At 45.4% G+C, this 25,388-nt stretch overlaps 1 protein-coding gene across 1 annotated transcript in view; it reads right to left on the bottom strand.

Moving 5' to 3' along the window:
- Positions 1 to 23,226, bottom strand: part of Galnt18 (polypeptide N-acetylgalactosaminyltransferase 18) — a 339,876-nt gene extending 316,650 nt beyond the window's left edge. The window contains exon 1 of the mRNA XM_046438133.2: positions 22,578 to 23,226. Coding sequence (XP_046294089.1) covers positions 22,578 to 22,812 — 235 coding nt within the window. The 5' untranslated portion in view covers positions 22,813 to 23,226. The remainder of the gene's footprint in view (positions 1 to 22,577) is intronic.
- Positions 23,227 to 25,388: the final 2,162 nt, after the last annotated feature.

Here is a 25,388-nt window from a genome sequence, read left to right as displayed (position 1 = left end):
TGTCTTGTCTTGTTTTTTGGTTGTAAATGGACACAATATCTTTATTTTATTTATTTATTTATTTATTTATTTATTTTTATTTGGTGCTGAGGACCACAGGGCCTCCCACGTAATAGGCGAGCGCTCTACTGCTGAGCCACAATCCCAGCCCCAGCTTACTTTCTGTTTCTCTCTTTGGTCCAAAATCTCTCTGCCTCATCCATCTGCATCACTACTTGCTTCAAAAGGCTGGGAATAACCTCTGTTCCCAGACATGGAGGCTGCACCACCAGAAGCCATCACACACTGCTTGGACCCACAGTCAGGTTCTCATCAACAGTGCTAAGTCCCAGTGCCTGAAGATGATCCCAGGTGGGTGGGGTTTAGGGACAGGCCAGGGAGAAAAGACACCACTTAAGGGAGACTCTGAAAAATATGTCCTCCCCCTTACCACCAAGGAGGCCTGGCTTCAGCTGAGAACATACAACCAGGGATCAACCTCTCCACAGCAGATGTTTCCCCCGAGGTTGAGGAACATGACTGGGTGTACAGACAGACTGTCTGGGCTTGAATTTGGGACCACTAGATCCTCACCCCAGAGTCTCCAGAATACTGCAGAGGCTCCTGGGGTAGCCAACAAGTTGTGTTGTGTCCCCCACCCTTCAGTAAACAGTCTGAGCCTGAGGACACTGCTGTTTCTTCTGAGAACATTCTGATTCTAACTAAAGGTCCTTCAGCCTACAGCTGTCACATTGGAGATGTGACTTGGAAACTGCCAACAGAGGAAGGCTCGCCCTTCCTTGCTAATAATATATGAGGAAAGAAGGAATGACTACACCACGCTGCACAACCCTGCGAGTTTCCCATATTGACCGGGGCGCAATAAGACATTTAATTGTTGACTTAAAAAAATCAATGCACATTTTCTGTATTCCTAAAGTAATTATAAACTCAAAAATACTTATGGCTATTTTGCTAAAAACAATTGGCTCTTGTTAAAAAAACATTCAAAGTCCACAATTGTTCAGTTTGGGGTAAATAAAATAATTGCTTTGATTGTTCTGTGAAGGTAACTCTTTTCTTTTTAACAAGTGACCAAAATAATCCTGACAATCAATAAAAAAAAATTAAAAACAGGTTTTTTTTTCAAATGGGAAGTTTCATGATTTACCATGATTCTCTCTTGTAAAACAGCAAACCACCCTTTTATTTTTTGCTGCTACAAAGGATTCTCTGTAGCAGAACTTTAAGTATTTAAAAAAAAATGCAGTGCATCTTCTTGATATAAAACTACACCTACCTCTGAACTGTAAAGAATGCATAGTAAAATTATATCACACAACAACATGCACATTTTGTAGAGGAGGAAGAAAGAAAAGATTAAATTGAATCTTCCTGACAATCATCTTAAATCACACCTGCCTGTCTGCTATTGAAATTATAAGTCACACTGCTTTGAGTTAAATCAAATCCACCCTGGCAGGAAGATGGGCTGATGTGGCTGCAATTCAGAGTAGAGGTCGAGATGCAAGAAGACAAGTTTCTCCTAAGAAGACTCTCCCTCCACCATGGAGGCGGGAAGGAGCCTTCCAGCCAGAATTTCAACCAGCACAGCACATTCTGGACATCACCTGCAGCCTGCAGCAACACTAAGTGGGTTTTACAAAACAAAAACATTCTCCACTAACAAAGGCTGGTCCCTGGGGCTTCTGCATTGGGACCCCAGAGTAGCAGCAGGTCATGCTGAGATACCCTGGGCTATCTTCCTACTCAGCTCAGCTGAGGCTTCATGAGCTTTAGTTGGGGCTGCCTCAAATCTAACTTAGGGCCAGCTCAGGCTTGATTGAACCAGGGAAGTTCTAGCTAACTGCACTAAAATGGAGCTCAAATCTGATATTTTAGGTGTTGCAAGAAAGTATATTCCTGACTATTTTCTATGGAGGATTTAGGAAGAAGAGTGTGTGGAAACAAAGGAAAGGGATTTGATTAGTGCATACAATGGCTAAGGGGTGGCTGTCCTATTTCTGTAGTTAGAGACTTGCCCAAGGTCACCGGCCCTGTCAAGGCAGCACTGATTCTCATCACCGCCTGCGTGCTCTTTACCTGCGCTAGAGAAGGCTCAGGTTTTCTTCTTCAAGGTAACTGTTGGTTTTGTTTAATAACTGAGATAGCCCTCTCCAAATCTCTCCCGCTCCACTCCTCTAAATCCTCCTCATTCTTCAGAGATGCGTCATAAGTTCCAATTCTTCCATGAAGTCTGCTCTGACAACTTTCTCTTCCAGAATTCCATTTTAACTCTCATTAGTTAGCTGCAAAAGATCCTTAAGCAATTCTTGTTTTGTCCTCTCAGCCCAATTACGTGCACTTGAAAGGAAAGGATCATGTCACTTATATCCTGTACAGTGCCAAGCCCACCAGAGGTGGGCTCACAATCAGGAAGCAGCCTCAGGTCAGCCTGGATTAACACCTTTAAAACTGCCTCTCCTGGGGCTGGGACTGGAGCTTAGTGTAGAGCACTTGCTTAGCAAGTGGGAGGCACTGGGTTCAATCCTCAGCACATAAATAAAAGGTACCTCTCTGTTGAGCCCCTCCAGTGGCTCCCCAATCTTTCCAGAGCATTCCTTCTATAAAGGCCCTTGAGGCTGCACAACCCGCTCCCAGCAGCCCCTCTCTGGCCTCAACTCCACCCCCTTCTCCCATCATCACTCTGGCCACCCCACTGCTGCCCATTCATATCAGGCTCATCCCTGCTCCAGGGTCTTTGCATCGACTGTTCTCTTCCCCCACCTGGTACTTGTCCCCCAGACATGTTCTTGGGTCACACCTCACTTTCCTTAAGTGTTTGCCTATGGGACAGCTCCTGGCCACCTTAAAACCCCTTCCTATTTATGCCTTTGTTCCACTGAAATATCCTGACCACTTGCTAGGTGCTCAATAAATGCTTGTCGAATGAAGGGAGGGGAAAACCCTCTCATGTGACTCAAAGAAGGCAGGGGTTCCAGCCAAAGCAGAGGAGAACAGGAATTGTGGGTGCATCTGCATTCTCCCCACCACCCACGGGCATTCATTTCCTCCCATTCCCAAACCCCAGTAGACAACACCAGCCTTGAGGTGGATCTCCTGTGTTAGCTTCAAATATTCTATTCCCTGGATTAAATGGGAAGTTCCTACAGGCCTGGACCTGTCTCCTGTTTCCTCTGGGTACCTCTCATGGTTCCTGCATGACCACATGACCTGAGCATAGAGAACCCCCCAAAATGAAGCTGTGGTCTGATTGAGTGGGAGACCCTCTTGTTCACAATAAATCCTCACCTGGCAAAGCAGTCCTGCTGGCTGCAAACAACCACACCTGGAGTCTCCTTCAGACCCTAGGGGGCTGGGTCCAGGTGGGCTTCTGGCAAGGCAACCCCTGCCTCCCCAGGGAAGGAGCCTGCCACAACCATCACTTGGTAACCCAGCTCAGGGCCTCGCTGCTCTCAAGAGTCCCCCTCCCATTCTCACCTGCAACTTTCCTGCTTAGAGAAAGAATGAGCCTGTATTATCTTTATGACTATCACTGGGGCAGAAATAAGAGCGCCTAGTTAGCCTCTTGCTAAGGGACTGAATAGAAGTAACGAGGTCTTGTCTCTTACTAGGTGCTTAATCTTGGACAAGTTAATTACAATCCCTGAGCCCTGAATTCCACATCTGTAAAATGGGACAATGAAACCATTCCACAGTTGGCTTCCGAGATTCCAATGTAAAGCACTGAAGGCATTTCCATGGGCACTTGTAAAACAGCACACCATAGATGCCCCCACAGATACCAATCCCCCTCCTCTTCCCATCTCTTCTCCAGATGAGTTCAGACCTATTTCTGCAGCCCTTCCCCACTGGTTCCTTTTTCCAACAGACCCTGATAAAAGTCTCTCCTATCCGTTTTTCATTGGATTCCCCTACGAATATAAATCCCCAGGTTCTATTGAATTAGAAAAGAAAAGGGGAGAATGGGGGGAGGGAAGATGGCGGCGAGGGGAGTGCATTACCCCCGTGTGCTGCTTCACTGTGTGGGAGTATGACAAGTCAGGACGGCTAAAGGATATCTTGTTAGGTATTTCCAGCAATAGTGGGGTGCGCCGGAACCTGGAGGAAGGATTTCCATCGCATGAGGATCGGCTACGGGGACTCAAACGCGAGAGGTTTGTCGCACGGAGGGTAACACTGCTTATTCAGCAAATCGCCCCGCGGCTAGAGTCTGCAAGGCGCGCTGGGATAGAGACGCAGGGTTACAGCGCTGCAGTTTCTGCCAGACGCGCAAGCACCGCACTCAGGGCTGAATTCTGGGTTCGAGACGGGGAAGGAAGCGGTCCATCTCGGTTCTCCACACCGGTCAGACCACAGAGGAGGCCAGCAGCCACCATGTTGGTAAACTGACGTCACCACACCTGTTTTTGACTGACCGCAGCTCATTCAGCCATAGAACAGGTAATTTCAGGCTGCAATTCGCCTGCGGCTTGCAGACAGATTGCTAGGGTTCAGCGCCTGGGGGCTTCTTAAAATCTGATCTTATCGGAGTGAACACGGAGCGCGGGGCGGCCGAGTCCCCGCTCCCGGAACCGTCCCGGAACCGCCCTGGCTCCGGGCTGCGGAGCCTGCGGAGGCTGCTTCTTGGACCCTGCTAATATCAGAGCAAACACGAAACACCAAGAAGCCGAATTCCAGCTCCCGGAACTGAGCCCGCGGGGACTGCTTCTTGGAGCTTACACTTATAGGAGCTTACACCGAGCACAGAGCGGCCGAGTTCCGGCTCCCGGAACCGTCCCGGAACCGCCCTGGCTCAGGGCTGCGGAGCCCGCGGAGGCTGCTTCTTGGACCCTGCTACTATCAGAGCATACACCAAACACTAAGCGGCCGAATTCCGGCTCCCGGAACTGAGCCCGCGGGGGCTGCTTCTTGGAGCCTACACTTATAGGAGCTTACACCGAGCACGGAGCGGCCGAGTTCCGGCTCCCGGAACTTCCCTGGACCGGGGCTAGGAGCCCGCGGAAACTGTGTCTCGGTCCGGGTCCTGCTGAGGGCAGGTCAGGACTCACCCATTGCTTGGGTTGCCTGGCAAGGGGAACGAAATGCTGCCATTCGCATAGGATACCAACATGGCAGAGATCTGATGTCAGCAGAAAGCGGTGGAGGAGAGATCTTCATCAATACCAGCGGTGACATAAGCAGTTGGTCTCCTGGTAAGGGGGGTGAGGCTCAGTCACCCGAGTCTCCTCAATTTGTCCTCGAGCCAGAGGGAAGGAGCCGGGCCGCCGCCAGCCCCCGGAGCAGGCCCAGCGGCTCGCCAGCGTGGTGACCGCGTGACCCCAATTGGAGAGGGGGCGGAGCGGAGCCGCCACCCACACCCGCCAGGTGGGCAGACCCACGACCGAGTAGTACATGGGCGTGGTAGGAGGGGCAGGGCAGAGCCGCCCTTCGCGCTTGCAAGGTAAACAGACCTGTGACAGCCTGGCGGGTCAGGCCCAGTGGCCTGCCAGTGTGGTACACACGTCACCTCAACTCGAGTAGGGGCAGAGCAGATCCTTATCCCACGCCCGGATCAGGCCCTGCCGGTGTGGTGGTCACGTGACCCCAATTGGAGTGGGGGTGGAGCGGAACCGCCACCCATGCCCGCAGGGTGAGCAGACCAGTGATCAACCTGCAGATCAGGCCCAGGGGTCCGCAGGCGTGGTAGGAGGGGCAGGGCAGATCCGCCGCCCGCGCCTTCAAGGTAGGCAGACCTACAACAGACCGGCGGATCAGGCCCAGGAGCCTGCCGGCGGGGTACAAACACCACCCTAATTGGAGTAGTGACAGAGCAGAGTCGCCTCCCTTGCCAGGAACAGACCCAGCATCCTGCAGGCGGGGTAGTCACGACACCCCAATTGGAGTAGGGGCAAAGCAGAGCCTCCACTCGTGCCCGAAAGGTGGGCAGATCTGCGACCGACCAGCAGGACAGGCCCAGTGGCCTGCTGGTACGACAGACACGTCACCCCAATTGGAGTAGGGGCAGAACAGAGCCGCCACCAGCTCCCAGAACAGGCCCAGTGACCTGCCGGCGTGGTAGCCACCACACCCCAATTGGAATAAGGAGAGAGCAGAGCCGCCGCCCGCACCTGCAGGAAAGATACGCAAGCAGTATGAAAAGACAAGGAAAGAAAGGACCACAAGCAATGCAGGTCAACGCAACTTTAGAAGAGGTAACAGCTGCAGCAGATGGAATGTCAGATAAAGAATTCAGGATATACATGCTTCAGATGATCTGGAGTATCAAGGAAGACATTAAACAGCAAAATCAGACAATGAAAGATCACTTCGACAACGAATTACGCAAACAAATCCAGGAAGCAAAGGATCAACTATACAGGGAGATAGAGGTTATAAAAAACAAGCAATCAGAAATCCTAGAAATGCAGGAAGCAATAAACCAACTTAAAAACTCAATGGAGAATACTACCAACAGAGTAGAACACTTAGAAGATAGAACATCAGACAATGAAGACAAAGTATTTCAACTGGAAAAGAACATAGACAGCTCAGCAAGACTGTTAAGAAACCATGAGCAGAACATCCAAGAAATATGGGATAACATTAAGAGACCAAACTTAAGAGTCATTGGGATACAGGAAGGTACAGAGCTCCAAACCAAAGGAATGAGCAGTCTATTCAATGAAATAATACAAGAAAACTTCCCAGACTTGAAGAATGAGACAGAATCCCAAATCCTAGAAGCCTACAGGACGCCGAATGTGCAAAATCATAAGAGATCCACACCTAGACACATTATAATGAAGATGCCCAACATACAGAATAAGGAGAGAATTTTAAAAGCTACAAGAGAAAGGAAGCAGATTACATTTAGGGGCAAGCCAATCAGGATAACAGCTGATCTTTCAACACAGACTCTGAAAGCTAGAAGATCCTGGAATAACATATTTCAAACACTGAAAGATAATGGGTTCCAACCAAGAATTGTGTATCCAGCGAAATTAAGCTTCAGGATGGAGAATGAAATTAAAACCTTCCACGATAAACAAAAGTTAAAAGAATTCGCAGCTAGAAAACCATCTCTTCAAAACATCCTAGCCAAAGTATTACAGGAAGAGGAAATGGAAAATAACAATGAAAACCAACAGTGGGAGGTAGGACAGTAAAGGGGGGGGGGAAACAATCAAAGAGGAAAACAAACAATGTTTAGTAACAGAAATAAACAAATATGGCTGGAAGAACAACCCATATCTCAATAATAACCCTAAATGTTAATGGCTTAAACTCACCAATTAAGAGACACAGGCTAGTAGAATGGATCACAAAACAAGACCCAACAATATGCTGCCTACAGGAGACGCATTTGATAGGAAAAGACATACATAGGCTGAAGGTGAAAGGTTGGGAAAAATCATATCACTCATATGGACTTCGGAAACAAGCAGGCGTGTCCATACTCATATCAAATAAAATAGATTTCAAGCCAAAGTTAATCAAAAGAGATAAAGAGGGACACTACATACTGCTTAAGGGAACCATACACCAACAAGACATAACAATCATAAATATTTATGCCCCAAACAATGGTGCAGCTATGTTCGTCAAACAAACTCTTCTCAAGTTCAAGAGTCTAATAGACCACCACACCATAATCATGGGAGACTTCAACACACCTCTCTCGCCACTGGACAGATCTTCCAAACAAAAGTTGAATAAGGAAACTATAGAACTCAATAACACTATTAATAACCTAGACCTAATTGACATATATAGAGTATACCACCCAACATCAAGCAGTTACACTTTTTTCTCAGCAGCACATGGATCCTTCTCAAAAATAGATCATATATTATGTCACAGGGCAACTCTTAGACAATATAAAGGAGTAGAGATATTACCATGCATCTTATCTGATCATAATGGAATGAAACTGAAAATCAACGATAAAAGAAGGAAGGAAAAAGCATACATCAATTGGAGAATGAACAATAGGTTACTGAATGATCAATGGGTTATAGAAGACATCAAGGAGGAAATTAAAAAATTCTTAGAGATAAATGAAAACACAGACACAACATATCGGAATCTATGGGACACATTGAAAGCAGTTCTAAGAGGAAAATTCATTGCTTGGAGTTCATTCCTTAAAAAAAGAAAAAACCAACAAATAAATGATCTCATACTTCATCTCAAAATCCTTGAAAAAGAAGAGCAAAACAACAGCAAAAGAAGTAGAAGGCAAGAAATAATTAAAATCAGAGCTGAAATTAATGAAATCGAAACAAAAGAAACAATTGAAAAAATTGACAAAACTAAAAGTTGGTTCTTTGAAAAAATAAACAAAATCGACAGACCCTTAGCGATGCTAGTGAAGAGAAGAAGAGAGAGAACTCAAATTACTAGCATACGGGATGAAAAAGGCAATATCACAACAGACACTTCAGAAATACAGAAGATAATCAAAAACTATTTTGAATCCTTATACTCCAATAAATTAGAAGATAGTGAAGGCATAGATAAATTTCTTAAGTCATATGATCTGCCCAGATTGAGTCAGGAGGATATAGAAAACCTAAACAGACCAATATCAATTGAGGAGATAGAAGAAACCATCAAAAGACTACCAACTAAGAAAAGCCCAGGTCCCGATGGGTATACAGCAGAATTTTACAAAACCTTTAAAGAAGAACTAATACCAATACTTTTCAAGCTACTTCAGGAAATAGAAAAGGAGGGAGAACTTCCAAATTCATTCTATGAGGCCAACATCACCCTGATACCTAAACCAGACAAAGACACTTCAAAGAAAGAAAACTACAGACCAATATCTCTAATGAACCTAGATGCAAAAATCCTCAATAAAATTCTGGCGAATCGGATACAAAAACATATAAAAAAAATTGTACACCATGATCAAGTAGGATTCATCCCTGGGATGCAAGGCTGGTTCAATATACGGAAATCAATAAATGTTATTCACCACATCAATAGACTTAAAAATAAGAACCATATGATCATCTCGATAGATGCCGAAAAAGCATTTGACAAAGTACAGCATCCCTTTATGTTCAAAACTCTAGAAAAACTAGGGATAACAGGAACATACCTCAATATTGTAAAAGCAATCTATGCTAAGCCTCAGGCTAGCATTATTCTGAACGGAGAAAAACTGAAGGCATTCCCTCTAAAATCTGGAACAAGACAGGGATGCCCTCTCTCTCCACTTCTCTTCAACATAGTTCTCGAAACACTGGCCAGAGCAATTAGACAGACGAAAGAAATTAAAGGCATAAAAATAGGAAAAGAAGAAATTAAATTATCATCATTTGCAGATGATATGATTCTATATCTAGCAGACCCAAAAGGCTCTACAAAGAAACTATTAGAGCTAATAAATGAATTCAGCAAAGTAGCAGGATTTAAAATCAACACGCATAAATCAAAGGCATTCCTGTATATCAGCGACAAATCCTCTGAAATGGAAATGAGGACAACCACTCCATTCAAAATATCTTCAAAAAAAATAAAATACTTGGGAATCAACCTAACAAAAGAGGTGAAAGACTTATACAATGAAAACTACAGAACCCTAAAGAGAGAAATAGAAGAAGATCTTAGAAGATGGAAAAATATACCCTGTTCATGGATAGGCAGAACTAACATCATCAAAATGGCGATATTACCAAAAGTTCTCTATAGGTTTAATGCAATGCCAATCAAAATCCCAATGGCATTTCTTGTAGAAATAGAGAAAGCAATCATGAAATTCATATGGAAAAATAAAAGACCCAGAATAGCAAAAACAATGCTAAGCAAGAAGTGTGAATCAGGCGGTATAGCGATACCAGACTTCAAACTATACTACAGAGCAATAGTAACAAAAACAGCATGGTACTGGTACCAAAACAGGCGTGTGGACCAATGGTACAGAATAGAGGACACAGAAACCAATCCACAAAACTACAACTATCTTATATTTGATAAAGGGGCTAAAAGCATGCAATGGAGGAAGGATAGCATCTTCAACAAATGGTGCTGGGAAAACTGGAAATCCATATGCAACAAAATGAAACTGAATCCCTTTCTCTCGCCATGCACAAAAGTGAATTCAAAATGGATCAAGGAACTTGATATCAAATCAGAGACGCGCCGTCTGATAGAAGAAAAAGTTGGCTACGATCTACAGTCGGTGGGGTCGGGCTCCAAATTCCTCAATAGGACACCCATAGCACAAAAGTTAATAACTAGAATCAACAAATGGGACTTACTCAAACTAAGAAGTTTTTTCTCAGCAAAAGAAACAATAAGAGAGGTAAATAGGGAGCCTACATCCTGGGAACAAATCTTTACTCCTCACACTTCAGATAGAGCCCTAATATCCAGAGTATACAAAGAACTCAAAAAATTAGACAATAAGAGAACAAACAACCCAATCAACAAATGGGCCAAGGACCTGAACAGACACTTCACAGAGGAGGACATACAGTCAATCAACAAGTACATGAAAAAATGCTCAACATCTCTAGCTGTCAGAGAAATGCAAATCAAAACCACCCTAAGATACCATCTCACTCCAGTAAGATTGGCAGCCATTAGGAAGTCAAACAACAACAAGTGCTGGCGAGGATGTGGGGAAAAGGGTACACTTGTACATTGCTGGTGGGACTGCAGATTGGTGCAGCCAATTTGGAAAGCAGTATGGAGATTTCTTGGAAAGCTGGGAATGGAGCCACCATTTGACCCAGCTATTCCCCTTCTTGGTCTATTCCCTAAAGACCTAAAAAGAGCATGCTACAGGGACACTGCTACATCGATGTTCATAGCAGCACAGTTCACAATAGCAAGACTGTGGAACCAACCTAGATGCCCTTCAATAGACGAATGGATAAAAAAAATGTGGCATTTATACACAATGGAGTATTACTCTGCATTAAAAAATGACAAAATCATAGAATTTACAGGGAAATGGATGGCATTAGAGCAGATTATGCTAAGTGAAGCTAGCCAATCCCTAAAAAACAAATGCCAAATGTCTTCTTTGATATAAGGAAAGTAACTAAGAACAGAGTAGGGACGAAGAACAGGAGAAGAAGATTAACATTTAACAGGGATGAGAGGTGGGAGGGAAAGGGAGAGAGAAGGTAAATTGCACGGTAATGGAAGGAGACCCTCAGGGTTATACAGTGGAGGGGGTAGAGAGAGAGGAGGGGAGGGGAGGGGAGAGGTGGGGAGGGGGGAGGGTGGATAATGGGAAAGGCAGCTGAGCACAACAGACACTAGTATGGCAATTTGTAAATCAATGGATGTGTAACTGATGTGATTCTGCAATCTGTGTATGGGGTGAAGGTGGGAGTTCATAACCCACTAGAATCAAAGTGTGGAATATGATATGTCAAGAAATTTGTAATGTTTTGAACAACCCACAATAAAAAATTAAAAAAAAAAAAAAAAAAAAGAAAAGGGGAAAAAAAACAAGCCTGGCCCCATTATAGAGTTGGGGGATCTATTTTATAATTCCGGCAGGTTCTACTTTCCTTCATGCACTCTTCTAGAAACTAAAGCAAATCAGAGGATCAGTTTATTATTAAAACGAGATTTGGAAGTGCAAGACACTAGACTGTCAAGACAACTCCTCCAAACCCCTGAACCGACAGGCAGGCCCCAGCCTCCGCGGCCCCCTCCCCTTCCTCCGTGGCTCCTTCGCTCCCGTCAGGGAAATGTGATGATTAATTAGACAAAGGCTGTCCCACTTGTTGAAATCCTTTGAGGCAGGAACCACATAAACACCAAGCATTATAACTGCAATGAAAGGAAACCAGAAAACTCCTCTGCCTTGGGACACTCACCAAGGCACGGCTAAGGCACGGCTAACTAAATCTGCAAGGAAGATCAAAGCGGATCTTCCACACAGATAATAGAAAATGTCACCAGCATAAACAGGAAGAGAGATTAGCTCAATAAAGGAATAAAGTCCCATTTGCGAGTCACCAGTAAGATTTTTGCTTACTTTTAACTTCCCAGCATATAACTCAAAAGGTTATTAATACGGACTCCTACTGTTTGGGGCAAATAAACAGCTGCTGAGGTTTTGTGCCCAAACCACTTTATTAGTGCTTTCCTTTACAGCAATTGTTTCTTCCCTTCCAAATCCTGAGAGGCCCAGACAGCTAAAAACAGAGTGTGCCAAGGCAGAAGGAATAACAAAGGAGAGAGGAGTCAGCCATTGTGGGCAGGGAGAAGGGGGCAGGGGCTGCTGGGACCCTCACATCTTCTCACACCTCTTCTGCAAGGTCAGCAGTCAAGGGTGGTGAGAGAAGACACTGGTGTGGTCCAAGGACTATTTCTACCCTGGGGCTCACTGTGAGGACATGAGGGTGCCCACCATCCAGGTCTGCCCAGGGCTGAGGGCCTTCCTTGGTCTCAGAACTTTCCGTTTGATAACAGGGGAAATCTGGGGCAAACCAGGACAACCTGGTCACTGCAGAAGACACAAGACTGCCTGGGCACAGGAAAGCACTCAGCACCAGGCCAGGTACACCACAGGTGCGAGAAAGTCACAAGTGGAACTTGAATGAGCTCTGGCTGCCGCTGAAACTCTCTGCTTTCCCTACAGGGACAAATTCCCAGGGGCCCATGGTGATCCACAGTGATCAAAGAGAAAGGCTGTCTGTGACCTCTATGGTGGCACCTCACTCATCCCTTCAGAGAAAGCCCTTGCCCTCTGCCTACCCTAACCTCAGGATTCCTTGCAGACTCAAAGACAAATGAGGCTCCCTGCCTGGCTCCTTCTCTCAGCAGTCTCCCGCTTGACCAGAGGCCTCCAAGCTTACACTCAAACAAAATCTTCAATAAAATGACCTCCAAATCCTCTCCATTTAAACTGTTTGTCTTCTTTTCTACTCTGTAGAGAACATAGATTTTGTAGACAGCTTCCTGGCTCCATCAACCATCAGCCCTGTAACCTTGGACAAATTCTCTATATCAGTTTGTTCTGTTGCTATCACAAAACACCTGAGGCTAGATAAAGTATAAAGAAAAAAAGCCTTATTTAGCTCATAGTTTTGGAGGCTGAAAGTCCAAGACCAGCCAGCCCCCAAGTTCAGCCTATAGTTAAATGGTGAGGACCTTCTGGCTACATCACAACATGGTGGGAAGCATCACAATGGGAGAATGTGTAAGGCAGAAAAAGCAGTCATGTGACAAGACAGGAAGCAAGAGAGATTCAGGAGCCAAGTTTGCTCTTTTTATAACAATTGCTTTCTCAGGAACTAACTGGGGTCCTAAGAGAACTACATTAATCCCCTCCAAGGGCATTGCTCTCAATAACATGATCACCTCCCACTAGGCACCACCTATTAAAAATGCCACCACCTCAAGCCCACCACACTGGGGACCAAGCTTCCAGCAAATGAAGCTTTGGGAGAGGCCACATCCAAACCACATGGTCTAAGTCTTAATTTTCTCACCTCCAAAAACAGACCTGTCAGGTTGTAAAGATGAAAAGCAATCCATTGGTGTCCATTAAAATCAACAATGTAATAAAGCAATGATGCTGGACAGCCCTGGCCCAGGCTCTGACACAGGAGGGTTTGCTTCCTCCCTTCCCCATACAGTCAACCTGCAACCACTTACATGCCTATTACTCATTAAATGAATCAAAGATTGATCTAGAATCCTCCTTTGTCACTGTAACCCTCTCTTAGCTTTCCTGCTCTCACATTCATTGGCCTAAACAATTTTTCTCCTATTTTCCTGCATCCCCAGATGCCATCAGCACAACACTTAGGAATGCAAGCTTCAAATCCTGTCTTGTGAGGGTCCCTGAATTACCTTCCGGCTCCTGTTGGATCTCAAGGGCCTTTCACTCTGAATTCCCAGAGGATAGAGATGCCTGGACAGGTCAGAAGCTGGTGAGTCCAGTGCACCTCCCGAGATGGCTAAGATACAGCACCTGAGAATCTTAAATCAGGGTGCCCCACCCTGACACAGAAACTCAGGACACTGGTAGAATGAACGCACTTGTGCCCAAGAGTGGGCCCCCTGCCTCCTGTCCAGGCATTGCTTTTCACTGTTCTCACCTGTCCCAAGGTGAAGGGTGCACATGGCACTTCTCTGGATCTTCCAAAGCCCTATGCTTTTGTAAGCTCTTAAAGGACAGTAGAACGCAGCCCAGTTAATTACGCCCATCATCTCCGATAGCATCCTAGCAGTGGCTTCATACAAGAATCTCCCAATATCTCCATGGAACTGAATACCTAGGTGTTTCAACTAACATCATTAGGGCAGCTTCTTCTTCTGAAATTGAATGTCAGGAGGTGAAAGAGAACTACATCTCAGAACTGCATACCCCCCTGCAATGATCTGTCTAGAAATACATTTTAATCCCTAATTTCATAGCCAAAAAAAAATAGAATAAAACCTGCCAAAACATTAGCATTCATATAACCAGGAATCCCTCTGCTTATAGTTTCAGTTGACTACACTCAGCAGAGTTGTGGGACATAGACAGACCCACAGAGAAGATTCCGGAACAGCAGTTGTTCCCAATTACTGCCACAACACACCATGCTTTGGAACAGTTATGAGGTAATTTGTTATTAACAATAATTTAAGTACCAACGCTTATGAATGATTAACTTTAACTTTATAAATTAAAGAGATTTCAAGGTTGTCACATTGCCTTGCATACTAATCTGCTTTCCTGGGTGAGAAAGACAGGGACACAGTGACAATGGATACAACATGTGGGGTGCGTTCATCCTGGTCCTGCCCTGGGGTGCACAGCCTGCATGAGAAGCCATGTGTGGGAGGAAGGGGAAACACTGAGGATTCCTACGCACAGTCAAACATTGCCTTGCACAATGGAGCTGACTCCACCCCAAAGGCAAAGTGGGATTTGATAAGGTAACCACTGTAGAAGCCATTGAAAAACCATATCCCTGCCAAACTCAAGTCAGAACCCCCCCACCCACCCACCCTTCCAAAGGCATTGGAGGGTAGCATGCAAAGCACAGCCCACCATTCACTGGGTTTGGATTAGACCTTGGATTAGACCTCAGCCACTTCACCTCTTACTCCCCACTTCAGCATCCATCCAACACTGAGGGCTTCTAGGTTCATGCATAAGCCTCTCTCCCCCAGAGCGCACTGTGCTCCCTTTGCATTACATTCATCATCATACTCAATCGGCTGTTTCCCCAAAGAACCTTCTGTGCAGCATCACTCCGGTTGGATGGCCCTCCAGCATGCTTCTACATGGGACAGAGGGTTCGTCTCTGGCTCCTGGATGGAAATCAAGCAATGAAAAGGGACAACGAGCCTAAAGAGACTCTCAATCCCCACAGCAAAGCCATAGGCCATTCAGCTTCCTGAGTTAAGCGAGGTCACAAATCCTACAGGATGGCAATGAAGACGCTCCTGTAACCTTGTATGTGGCTCTGAATCCCTAAACATCTTCAGAAAAATCAGACCCACCTGACCCAAGTGGCTGAAGTTGACCTTCAAGGCCAGCCCAGAAAACCAGACTGTGGCTTTCCAACATTTTTCATTCTGAATTCTCCTTGAGATTCTACACCAACCTACTTATCAAGGGCAAATAACAATTTATGTCAAGTGAGTGGGAAAGAATGTGGAATTCATTTATTTTACAGCCTACACATTTCTGGCTAAAAATGAAAATTCTTTGGCCATGGGGAAAAGTGTATTCTTTGGCAAGGTTTTTCTGTCCTGTGAAGATGTGGTCCCGGGATAATAGCAAAGGTCATTAGGCTCAACCCTAAACTCCACTATTGAACTCTTTCAAAATGCTGATCACTGTTACTAATATAATCTTGTGTGCAATAGTTCATGTCAGCGGACAAACAGATTTACTCTTGAAATGATGCCCTTTCCTTCAATCAACTCCAAGCACTCAGAAAACGTTATATTTCCTTTTTCCAAAAGCTGCCACATCAAGGAGCAGATGAGGACACCAGCCAATTGTAGGCAACTTCCGAAAGCTACAGGGGGCAGAAGAGCAACCATGCCTAGGACATTTTCTGATTCTGGGAACCATATATAGCTTGTAATCGTGGTGAACAACCTGCTGTTATGGACCTGATGTACATTAATATGCCTAATAAACTTTCAGGAAACAAAGTGCAGTTAATAACCCATTTCTCCCATTGTTGGGATGATCTTGACTCAGTGAAGTGAGATAATGGATTTAGAAATTAGTCATATAATGTAATACATTATTAATCACGGTATTCAAAAGGGTAAATAGACATTATAAGAACACCACCCAGGAATTCAATTTCCTTTCAGATTTGTTTACTCTCCTTAATTCTTTATGCTACCAACGTCTTTCACAAAAATGTAAAAGTCTGGTCTCTTCTCCCCAAACAGTGATTCTCAACCTTTTTAAAAGAAGAAGAAGAAGAAGGAGGAGGAGGAGGAGGAGGAGGAGGAGGAGAAGCTGATCCTTTTGAAAAAAGGAAATATTTTACAGAATATCAAATATAAAACTGATGAAAGAGAAAGTGTATTGGTTGGAGGGGAGGAAAGCAGACCATGAGGGGTCTAGGAGACTCCTCTTGCCCTCTTGCTTTCCAAACCCAGATCAAATCTTCTAGAAATTTGGAGCTCCTGAGGACACAGTGTGAAAACCACTGACCTAAGTCATCTATTTAAAACAAGACTTATGTATATAATATATAATACAGGTATCATGTATATTTTCATTAATTAATTTATTTAAGAAATCTACAAATTAAACACACATGTAAAATACACAAACCACAAACACAGATAATCCAAGAGAAAATGGTTCCCATAAAATGAAAACAAACATCAGGATGTGGAGTAAAATCAAGTTCTATAGTGATCAAAGGAGTACAAGTCAAAGGGCCAGAGCATTTGACAGTGATTCCATTTGCCCAGAAAAACGCTGAATGATAACACCCAGTGCTGGCCAGACTCCATGACACTGGTACAACGGTACATTGTTGGTGGCTGTGTAAAAAGGTTTTCCTTTTGAAAAGCAACCTTTCATAAAAATGTTTATTTTGTCAGCAACAATCCCACTTCTGGAAATGCATTCTTAAAAAAAAAATTAAAAAGGAAGTGAAGGTATTCATTTTTGTTTTAACTATAATAGCAAAACAAATATCCCATGATAGAAGAAGTCATTGAATAAATAATAGCATGTCAATGATGGAATACTCTGTAATTATTAAAAATAAAGCATAAGGCCTGGTGTTGGGGTACATACCTATAATCCCAGAGACTCAGGAGGCTGAGACAGGAGGATCACTGAAGCCAGCCTCAGCTTAGCAAGATGCCAGCTCAAAATTAAAATATATATATATATATATATATATATATTTTATAGGTTCTCTTGAAAGACCCTCTACTCAACCCTACAAATGAAACATGCTTTCCACTTCCTCTGTAAAATAAACTCCAGAATGCCTTTGCCTTTGTCCATGCACATGGGCTTTCCTCTAGCATCCCTGCTCACATCTCCTCCTGTCAAGCTGTATGCTTTCCAGCTGTCCAGCGGGATTGTTCCCAAGTGTGTTTATACTATTTGCACTTGTTGCCGAAACTGCATGATTGACTTACATATTATGTAAACCAATGAAATATGACCGCTAAAAAGACAGGAGTGGTTGTTTCTAAGAAAAATGTAATGCTTTAGAAAGACTTTATACAAGATAGTCACTTAAACATAGCAGACAAATTACATATCAGCAAAATCATTGCAGAAGATCAGACAAAAGTTATAAAAATTTGAGACTACAAAACAGACGGAGATGGCTTCCTAAGTACCTTTCAGTTCCCAGTGAAATTTAAAACAGAATAGAAATGAGTTTCTGTAAACAGACACCAAAGGAGTGGTTTGTGCAATGAAGGGGAGAGGAGCATATTGTCAGACTCACCCCAAAGACAAAACTTTGGCCTGACATGAGAAGACTGGCCAATGGATGCACATTTTGAATAACATTAGAAGCAGTTACTCCATATTTGTAATATTTTGTTTGATTTCGCTCTTGGACCCAATATTTCAATTAATGGATTAACTTAAACTCCAAACAGGATGAATAAGAACAATTCTTTCTATTATCTTTAGGGAAAAAGTCCACCATGACACAGATAAGAGACATCTAGACATTATTATCCCCAATCATTCCCCCTGCACAATGCCTGGCACACATTAGACCCCCAAGAGAGATACTGAACCAATAAACTATGTAGCAAATATAGAAAAATGCTTCTACCAAATGTGAAGTGAAAAAAAAAGAATATAAAATGACGTTTAAATCATGATTTCATCTTCATTTTAAAATAGGAAAGCAAATAGACAAAGCTAGAAGAAAAACTCAAAATTTGCAAAATAATTATTAAACTAGAGTGAATCATGGACAATTATATACATTTTTAAATATTTTCTTAAATATTGATACATTCTTTTACAGATTCAGAAAGGTACTAACCAAGAAAAGGAGAAAGCCATTTTTGTTTCTCCTGGACTTCCAAAATAAGAAGCAAATCAACACTTCATTTCCCTAAGTTCTACAACACTAAGTCTTCCTTTAGCAAAATCTCTCCTTCATCTACCTCACTATCTCAAGGTCCCAAGATTTAACCTGTTCTAATACTTATTTTGTGTTTCCAAACTCTCAGAATCATTGTTTTAAAATCTGAAGTTACTCACTAGCTCAATTAACATTTACTTTGTTAAAAAAAAAACTCAAAAATATAATTTGCATTCCCGAGAGATTCCCAAACACCGTCTAATTAAATCATTCAATCAGAAAACAAATTAAAATGAAATATCACTGCAATCCCCAAGAGGAAAATAAACTTTTCAGTCATGACTAGAACAGATCTCTAGGGTGACGCTCCAAAGCCTCTTCTAATTGCAAGTTCTATCGAACATCCTGCAGAATGTTCTGTGACATTTGCAGCTTCCAGGACAACTTTCCTTCCAAAGAGGAGAGGAGCCTGAGCAAGACTCCAAAGCAAAATATATCCTTTGGAGAATGGCACCACTTTTATTAATGACTAATTGGTGCACTGGCCATCAACACTGGGTACCAATTTCATTTATCCACTCAGCCATCCAGCACCTGCTCTCTGTAGAATTTCCAGGACTGCTCTGGGTGGTCAACAAGCATTAGTTAAGTGCATGTAACCTCTGCCCCTCATCAGGAAATAAAACACAGCCCACAGTTTCCTGAGCTTATCTAAGGTAAGCATCTCCACCCAGAAAAACTACTGACTCCAGTTGTCCCTCTATTACCCTTGAGGTTCCTTACTCTGACATCCACTTCCGCCATTGTCACTGATTCCTGGAGAGTGCGGTTTCCCTGTGATGCTATGGTCCATGTAGGGGACAGTATAGTGTATGGTTTACATACTCAGAATACAGACTCAGAAAAACAGAGCAGCAGATGCTGGCATTTTCCCAGTCTCCAGAACCCAGAGTCAAAATAAATGTATTTTCTTTATATATTAAAAAAAGAAAAAGAAAAAAAAAGAACAAAGACCCTGTTTTACTCAGCTTTTTTGCTGTTGTAACTAAAAGATCTGACCAGAATAATTTTAGGAGGAAAAGTTTATTTGGGTTAGAGGCTCACGGTTTCACAGGTCTCAGTACATAAGTAGCTAGCTCCATTCCTCAGGACTCAAGGTGAGGCAGGACATCATGGAGGAAGAGTGTGGCAGAGGGAAGCAGCTCACATAATTAGAAAGCAGAAAGAATCCACTTCCAAGATACAACATATATACCTCATAGCCAAACCAGAATGAATCACTTCCTCCAGCATCACCCCACTTGTCTCCAGTTACCACTCAGTTAATACCATCAGGGACTAATTCACTGATTAGGTTAAGGATATGCCCCAATCATTTCTCCTCCAAACCTTCTTGCATTGTCTCACACGTGAGCCTTTGGGGGACACCACATCTAAATTGAAATGGCCTGTCCTTGGACCAAATAACCTCTTCATGCCTTGGTTTCCATGTCTGTAAAGTAGAGTTAATATTATCTACCTGATTAGAAGTGAGGAGTCAATAGGTCAACACAGGCAAAGTTCTTAGAACAGTAAGTGCTGTCTAGCTCCTCTCAGTTCCATGATGTCAAGTGGATTGTTCAAACTGCTTTACAGATGGGAGGGAACTTGACAGTGGATACACAGGCATGGCCCATTACCAAGCACAGGGGTCTGATCTCATTGTCCTTTACCTCCCTCTGCATGTGACCAGTCCCCCTTTCTGGGCCTCTTACCTGTGTTCCCTAATCCCAAACTTAGGGATAGCTCTGGCACCATGGAGGGAGCCATAGTCATTGACACATTGAACTCCACTGCCTCATGTCTAGTCTTTACCAAGTCACTGTCCTGCCCCACCCCACTATAAGTTGTGGCCTTGGCCTTTCTTTCTTAAGATTTACAGACATTTAGGAGTGTTCAGAGGAGAAATCGCACATATAAGAGAACTGGACCCATGTTCCAAGGATCCTGGTCTCTTTTTTACCCATCTCCCCAGTTTTTTTTTTTTTTTTCAGGAATAAATTTGAAAGTTCTAAACAATATGCAGCTACAAGGTTTCCTGGAAAAAAATCACGAAGGTGCCTCTCACCTTCAACATTTCATGCATTTTCCCATGAAGCCTTATAAATCATGCCACCTGGTCCACCATCAACATGATGGGCCCTTTGTGCTGAGCTCACAGGCTCCTAACTTACCTTCCATGTTTCCCAAGTGGTACCTTGCTCACCTACTCCCTGACCAGACAGAATGACACAAGAAGATAATTTTGAGCACACATACACACTCACAGTATATGTGAATGAAAATTTCTTGAAATCTATAGGCAAAACTGGAAGTGTCAAAGCAAGATACGGCCTTATGTCTCCCACAGAACATTATGAAAAGCCCTGTGGCGAACACTGTATTTCTTTTGCTGATTGTCAAGCCAAACCCAAAGGATGAAGATGACAAGTAAGAAATAGCAACAGGCAGACATCAGAGAGACAATTTTGTCTGCCAAACTCAATGCCAGGTTGAGAGGCAGAGGCAGGACTGAAGAAGAATTTGTCAAGGATCCCTCTTCTGGGAAACTGTCAAAGCCACCAGCTTGTTTTTAAGATTAGTCAAGAAGCACAATAGATATGGACAGCTCTCCAGACTCACCTGAACCTGGCTGAGCCTTCCCTGGAAAGGAACAAACCCTTCTGGCCACTTGCAGAGGTGCACACACCAGATTCAGAGAGAACAGTTCCCTACCCTGCGGGCAAGGGCAGCAGGTGCAAGGATTGGAACCCAGACACCCAGGTGTAAACAAGAGAGCTCCTGGGGCAGACAGCCTTCAATTCCACCCAATATTGTCAAGGTCCTCCAGTGCTGGCCCCAGTGGTTGGTGGGCTTGCCAGGTTCACAGGTGAACTAGGCTTGGCCCTGCCCTTAAGAAGCTCACTCTCCTAATAGAAAGCAGGAGATGCCAAAAAGTGACAAAAAGCAAGTGTGAGCATGAGGAACCTGTGTGTGTGAGTGTGTGTGTGTGTGTGTGTGTGTGTGTGTGTATGAGGCTCCAGTGCCCAGAACTCCATCCCTTCCTTCTGACAGCTTATCCTATGGGGTTACCTCAGGAGAATGCCCCGCATCCCACCCTCCTTTGAGACTCCGAGCGACAGCCTGGAGTGCACCGGTCCAGAGCAGTCTTGGACTCCTGGCCCACCCAGTATAGGTCTGTCCGGAGTCCTACCCCGCATAGGTCTGTCCGCTCCACCCCAGCCGCTCCCTGGGCCTGGAAGTGCAGCTACTGAGGGATCCGCCTGTGCCTGGTGCCTGGAAGGCTCAGCCCAGGGCGGGTTCTATCTGTCCTGGGCGGAGGCACCACCGCAGTGAACAGAGCTCAGGCTCCAGCGCTTCTTCCCGGGTTTGACACCTGCTCCTAGGGAGGGTCCTAGACCAGCGGGCCATAGTGGAGGTGAGAATCACTATTGGTTTAATTAGCCACCCAGTCACAGATGCATCCCTGTATTCCCAGTCGCTGAGGGACCGAGCATAGGGAGGCTGGCGTTGAGGCTGGGGCTGGGGGTATGCAATCTTCCTAGCCTGGGCTTGTCCTAAATGCCAATAGCTAGAGTCAAGCGGTATCTCCTTGTTAGTCCCTTATAGTAACCAAATGAGCTCTTTTGCACTACTACTCTCTTGTATACACACACACACACACACACACGTCCACACGCACACAATTTCAAGCTGGACTTGTGTGCGATCCCGAAAGCCGGTGAGCAACCAGCCTGGTGTCACACGCACATTTCGACACGTGCGCAGCGGGCCCCCATATCGACTGTGAGCTGCCCACACCCGCTTGTGCAGCCCCGCGCACACACACATGTGCCCTGGGAAAGCGCGCAGGGTCTCAGATACTGAGGGTCCTGCACGCGGGTAAAAGCTAACAGGAACCCGATCCCCAGCCCACAAGCGTCTGCGGCCCCAAAGCCCGGCACTCGCGGGATTGATGCGCACTAACCCCAAACACCCAGCGCGGTATGGGCACTCCCGGGTCTCGTGGGCGGCCCAAGTTTCCTGCGGCGCCAGTACCTTGGATGTGCTGCTTGATGACATTCTCCAGGTGGTCCAGCCGCTCAATAATCTTCAGAGTATCCCCTTTGTCTTCCTCCAGCTTCTTGTCAGGCGCCGGCTCCTGCCCCCGCACATACACGCTGGCGATGTAGTTGGTGACCCAGCCCACGTACAGCAGGCATATGATGTTGGTCATGCCGCTCAGGATCACGCAAGTGGACACCAAAGTTTTGGTCTTCCTGGTGCACACCATTCTGGACTCCCACCTCCATATAGAGCTCCCGGGGGCCCCTCCTTGATGCGCGCCCGGGACTGCCCAGCGATCACACCCCCTAGCACGCTTGGGGCTGCACTTGAGTCGCGAGGTTCTCCAAAACCGGGTCCGATGGCTGTGGAGCCGCGGTGCCCAAGTTTGCAGCTCGCGCCGCTGGCTACCAGGAGAGAGCTGACAAAGGAAATGAGACAGAATTTTTTCCAAATTAAAAATCCCTGAGCCTTTCTAGAACGGTCACGGGTGGCCGGCAGCCGCGCGACCCGATGCACACGTCTGGGAAACTTTGCCACTGCCTGGGTACGCGGCCGCGCCGCTTCCCATCGCCAAGCTCCGGCTGCCTTGGCGGTCCGACCGGCCCGCGCAGCTAGCAGGACGGCGGCGGCGGCAGCGGCGGCAGGGAAAGCGGCAGAGCAGACCGGCCCGGCCCCCTCCGAGCGACAAGCGCCACCACCAATCGCGCTCCGGCTCGGTAGAGGGGCCGGGGCTGGGCGGCTGCGGACCAACGAGGAAGGCGCGGGGGGGCGGAGTTCGCCCCGGGCCCCACCTGCTGGCCTCCCTAGCTCCCGCCCCCAGGGACGCGCCTGAGCCTCCACCCGTGCCCGCGCAGGCTGCCCCTACCCAAGCTTCCGAAGATGGCTCGCCTCCAGCCCCAGCCCAGGTCGGCAGATTCTGCTGGTAGGGGAATTCCAGCTCTTGCCCTTGCTCTGGTTTTTGCGCAGGAATCCCTGGCTTCCGGGGATCTCGAGGTTCAGTTCCCCTTATCTGCCCTGACTGTGGGGCTTCTGGAGCAGGTCCCACCAGAAAACTGACTCCGCTATCCTTTTGCGGTTGCCAGGACCCCAAGAGACCACTTAAGCGGTCAGGCCCTGTGGTCATCCACTCCTTCCTTGGCCTCACTTCGGCCTCCACCCTGACCTTTATTTCCTGGCCCCCTGGGGTGTCACCAGACTTGGCAGTTGTCAAAGGGGTCAAGATTCCCCCTGAATCTTCTGGAAGCAGAATCGATGACCTATTAGATGTCTCTGAACAACCTATTTCTGCTCCCAAGTGTTTTTTTGCTACCTAGATTTTTCTTTAAGTCAATGCCTAAAGACCATGTCCTGAAACCCCAGTTTTCATTCATTTGGGACCAGGCTCATCCGGTGAATAGAGAAACCCTGCACAGAAATGCCCGGAGGAAAGTAAGTGGGAGGAGACACAAAGTGGAAGGACAACATGTACAGTCCCTATACATATTGATTGTCCCTGCTTTTGGCAACAGAACTGTGCTCATGTTGCCCTCTCTTACTGAACACCCACTTTTCAATACCTGAGCAGAATTTCTTTAAACTGGGGCTTTTTAAAACACAGATTTCCCTACTCTAAGTTGCATTCTTCTGGCCTGGAAGTCAGAGCTGCAGCTCCTGCATGCACACCCTGAGTGGCGTCACTCTAACCTGACTTGTTAGGGCTCAGAGTGGCTCTCTCAAGGGAATTTTTCAGAATTCAAAAAACTGGCCCTACAAAAGGAGGGCACAAAACCAAAGTAGAGGCACTTTATGGCCCGACCAGCCAAAGGCCCTTCATCCAGTGCTTTGCTGACAAAAGATACTGTGAAAAGAAGCACCAACTAGGGATCTGGGAAGATTTCTCTTCACCTCCAGTTGAAGGAGAGAACAATGGGTATGGCAGAGGAGAGAGAGGAGAATAGAGTGCATGAATGGGACACGTTCATGACAGGAGAAAATGTGCACAGTTTCTGGGGAAAAATAAAAATCAAGATAGGTCAGTCTGCTGCCTGCCTCCACAAAGAAGAAGTCCTGGGTCTTCTCCTCTTCTGCAAGCATAATTCAGCTCACAAAGGGAGGACTTGGGTTTTCTTCAGGCTGGATGGACTTAGTGGCAGTGGCTTTGGGCACAGCTGACGGCAAAGGTATCATCCTGGCTTCCACTCTGCACTCTCTCCCAAAGGGAGCCCTAGAAATTCAGCTCTTACCAGGACCTTCCTAATGTACCACAAGTTAGACTGAGAAGAGACCATAGTTGTTTTTCACATTGGGGGGTGCAGGGGGATTTCAAATTAAAAGTTTCAAGAAAAAACAAAGTAGAATGTATGACTATAAATTTTGTATCAGCTGATGCTCTAAGATAATGTGTGACCACAGAGGGCATTAATATACCAAGAACACAGATAAGAGCACAGAATAGGCTCTCTTCTCTAAAAGGTCACAGGGTTGAGTTCACCAATTCAATGAATATTCCCTGGAGGGACAGTCAGACTCTGGAGTTCTAACCTCTGGACCATCACCTGTTAGTTATGTGAGTTTGGACAAGTTTCAAAACAACGGTGAGCTCAAATTCCCCCAAGTATCAGATAAAAACAACACTCCACTGAAGGACTGGTTTTGAAGATTAAATGATAGGATATTCCAGAAAGGTACACACTGTGGCTGCTCAGGCTCATGTGAATCTCCTTCCAGGATATGGTCCCTCCTTTCCTGAGGCCAGAGCACAGTCACATAAGCTTCATCCTTCTATTTGGCAGTACTTGGTTTTTCTACCAAGCAATATCACTT

This window comes from Marmota monax, unplaced genomic scaffold (genome assembly GCF_021218885.2).
Source record: "Marmota monax isolate L192 unplaced genomic scaffold, Marmota_monax_Labrador192_F-V1.1 WCK01_AAM20220418_F8-fsc00061, whole genome shotgun sequence".
Classification (NCBI taxonomy): domain Eukaryota; kingdom Metazoa; phylum Chordata; class Mammalia; order Rodentia; family Sciuridae; genus Marmota; species Marmota monax.
Note: the sequence above shows the minus strand (reverse complement) of the source record. Positions and strands in the feature narration are given on the sequence as shown.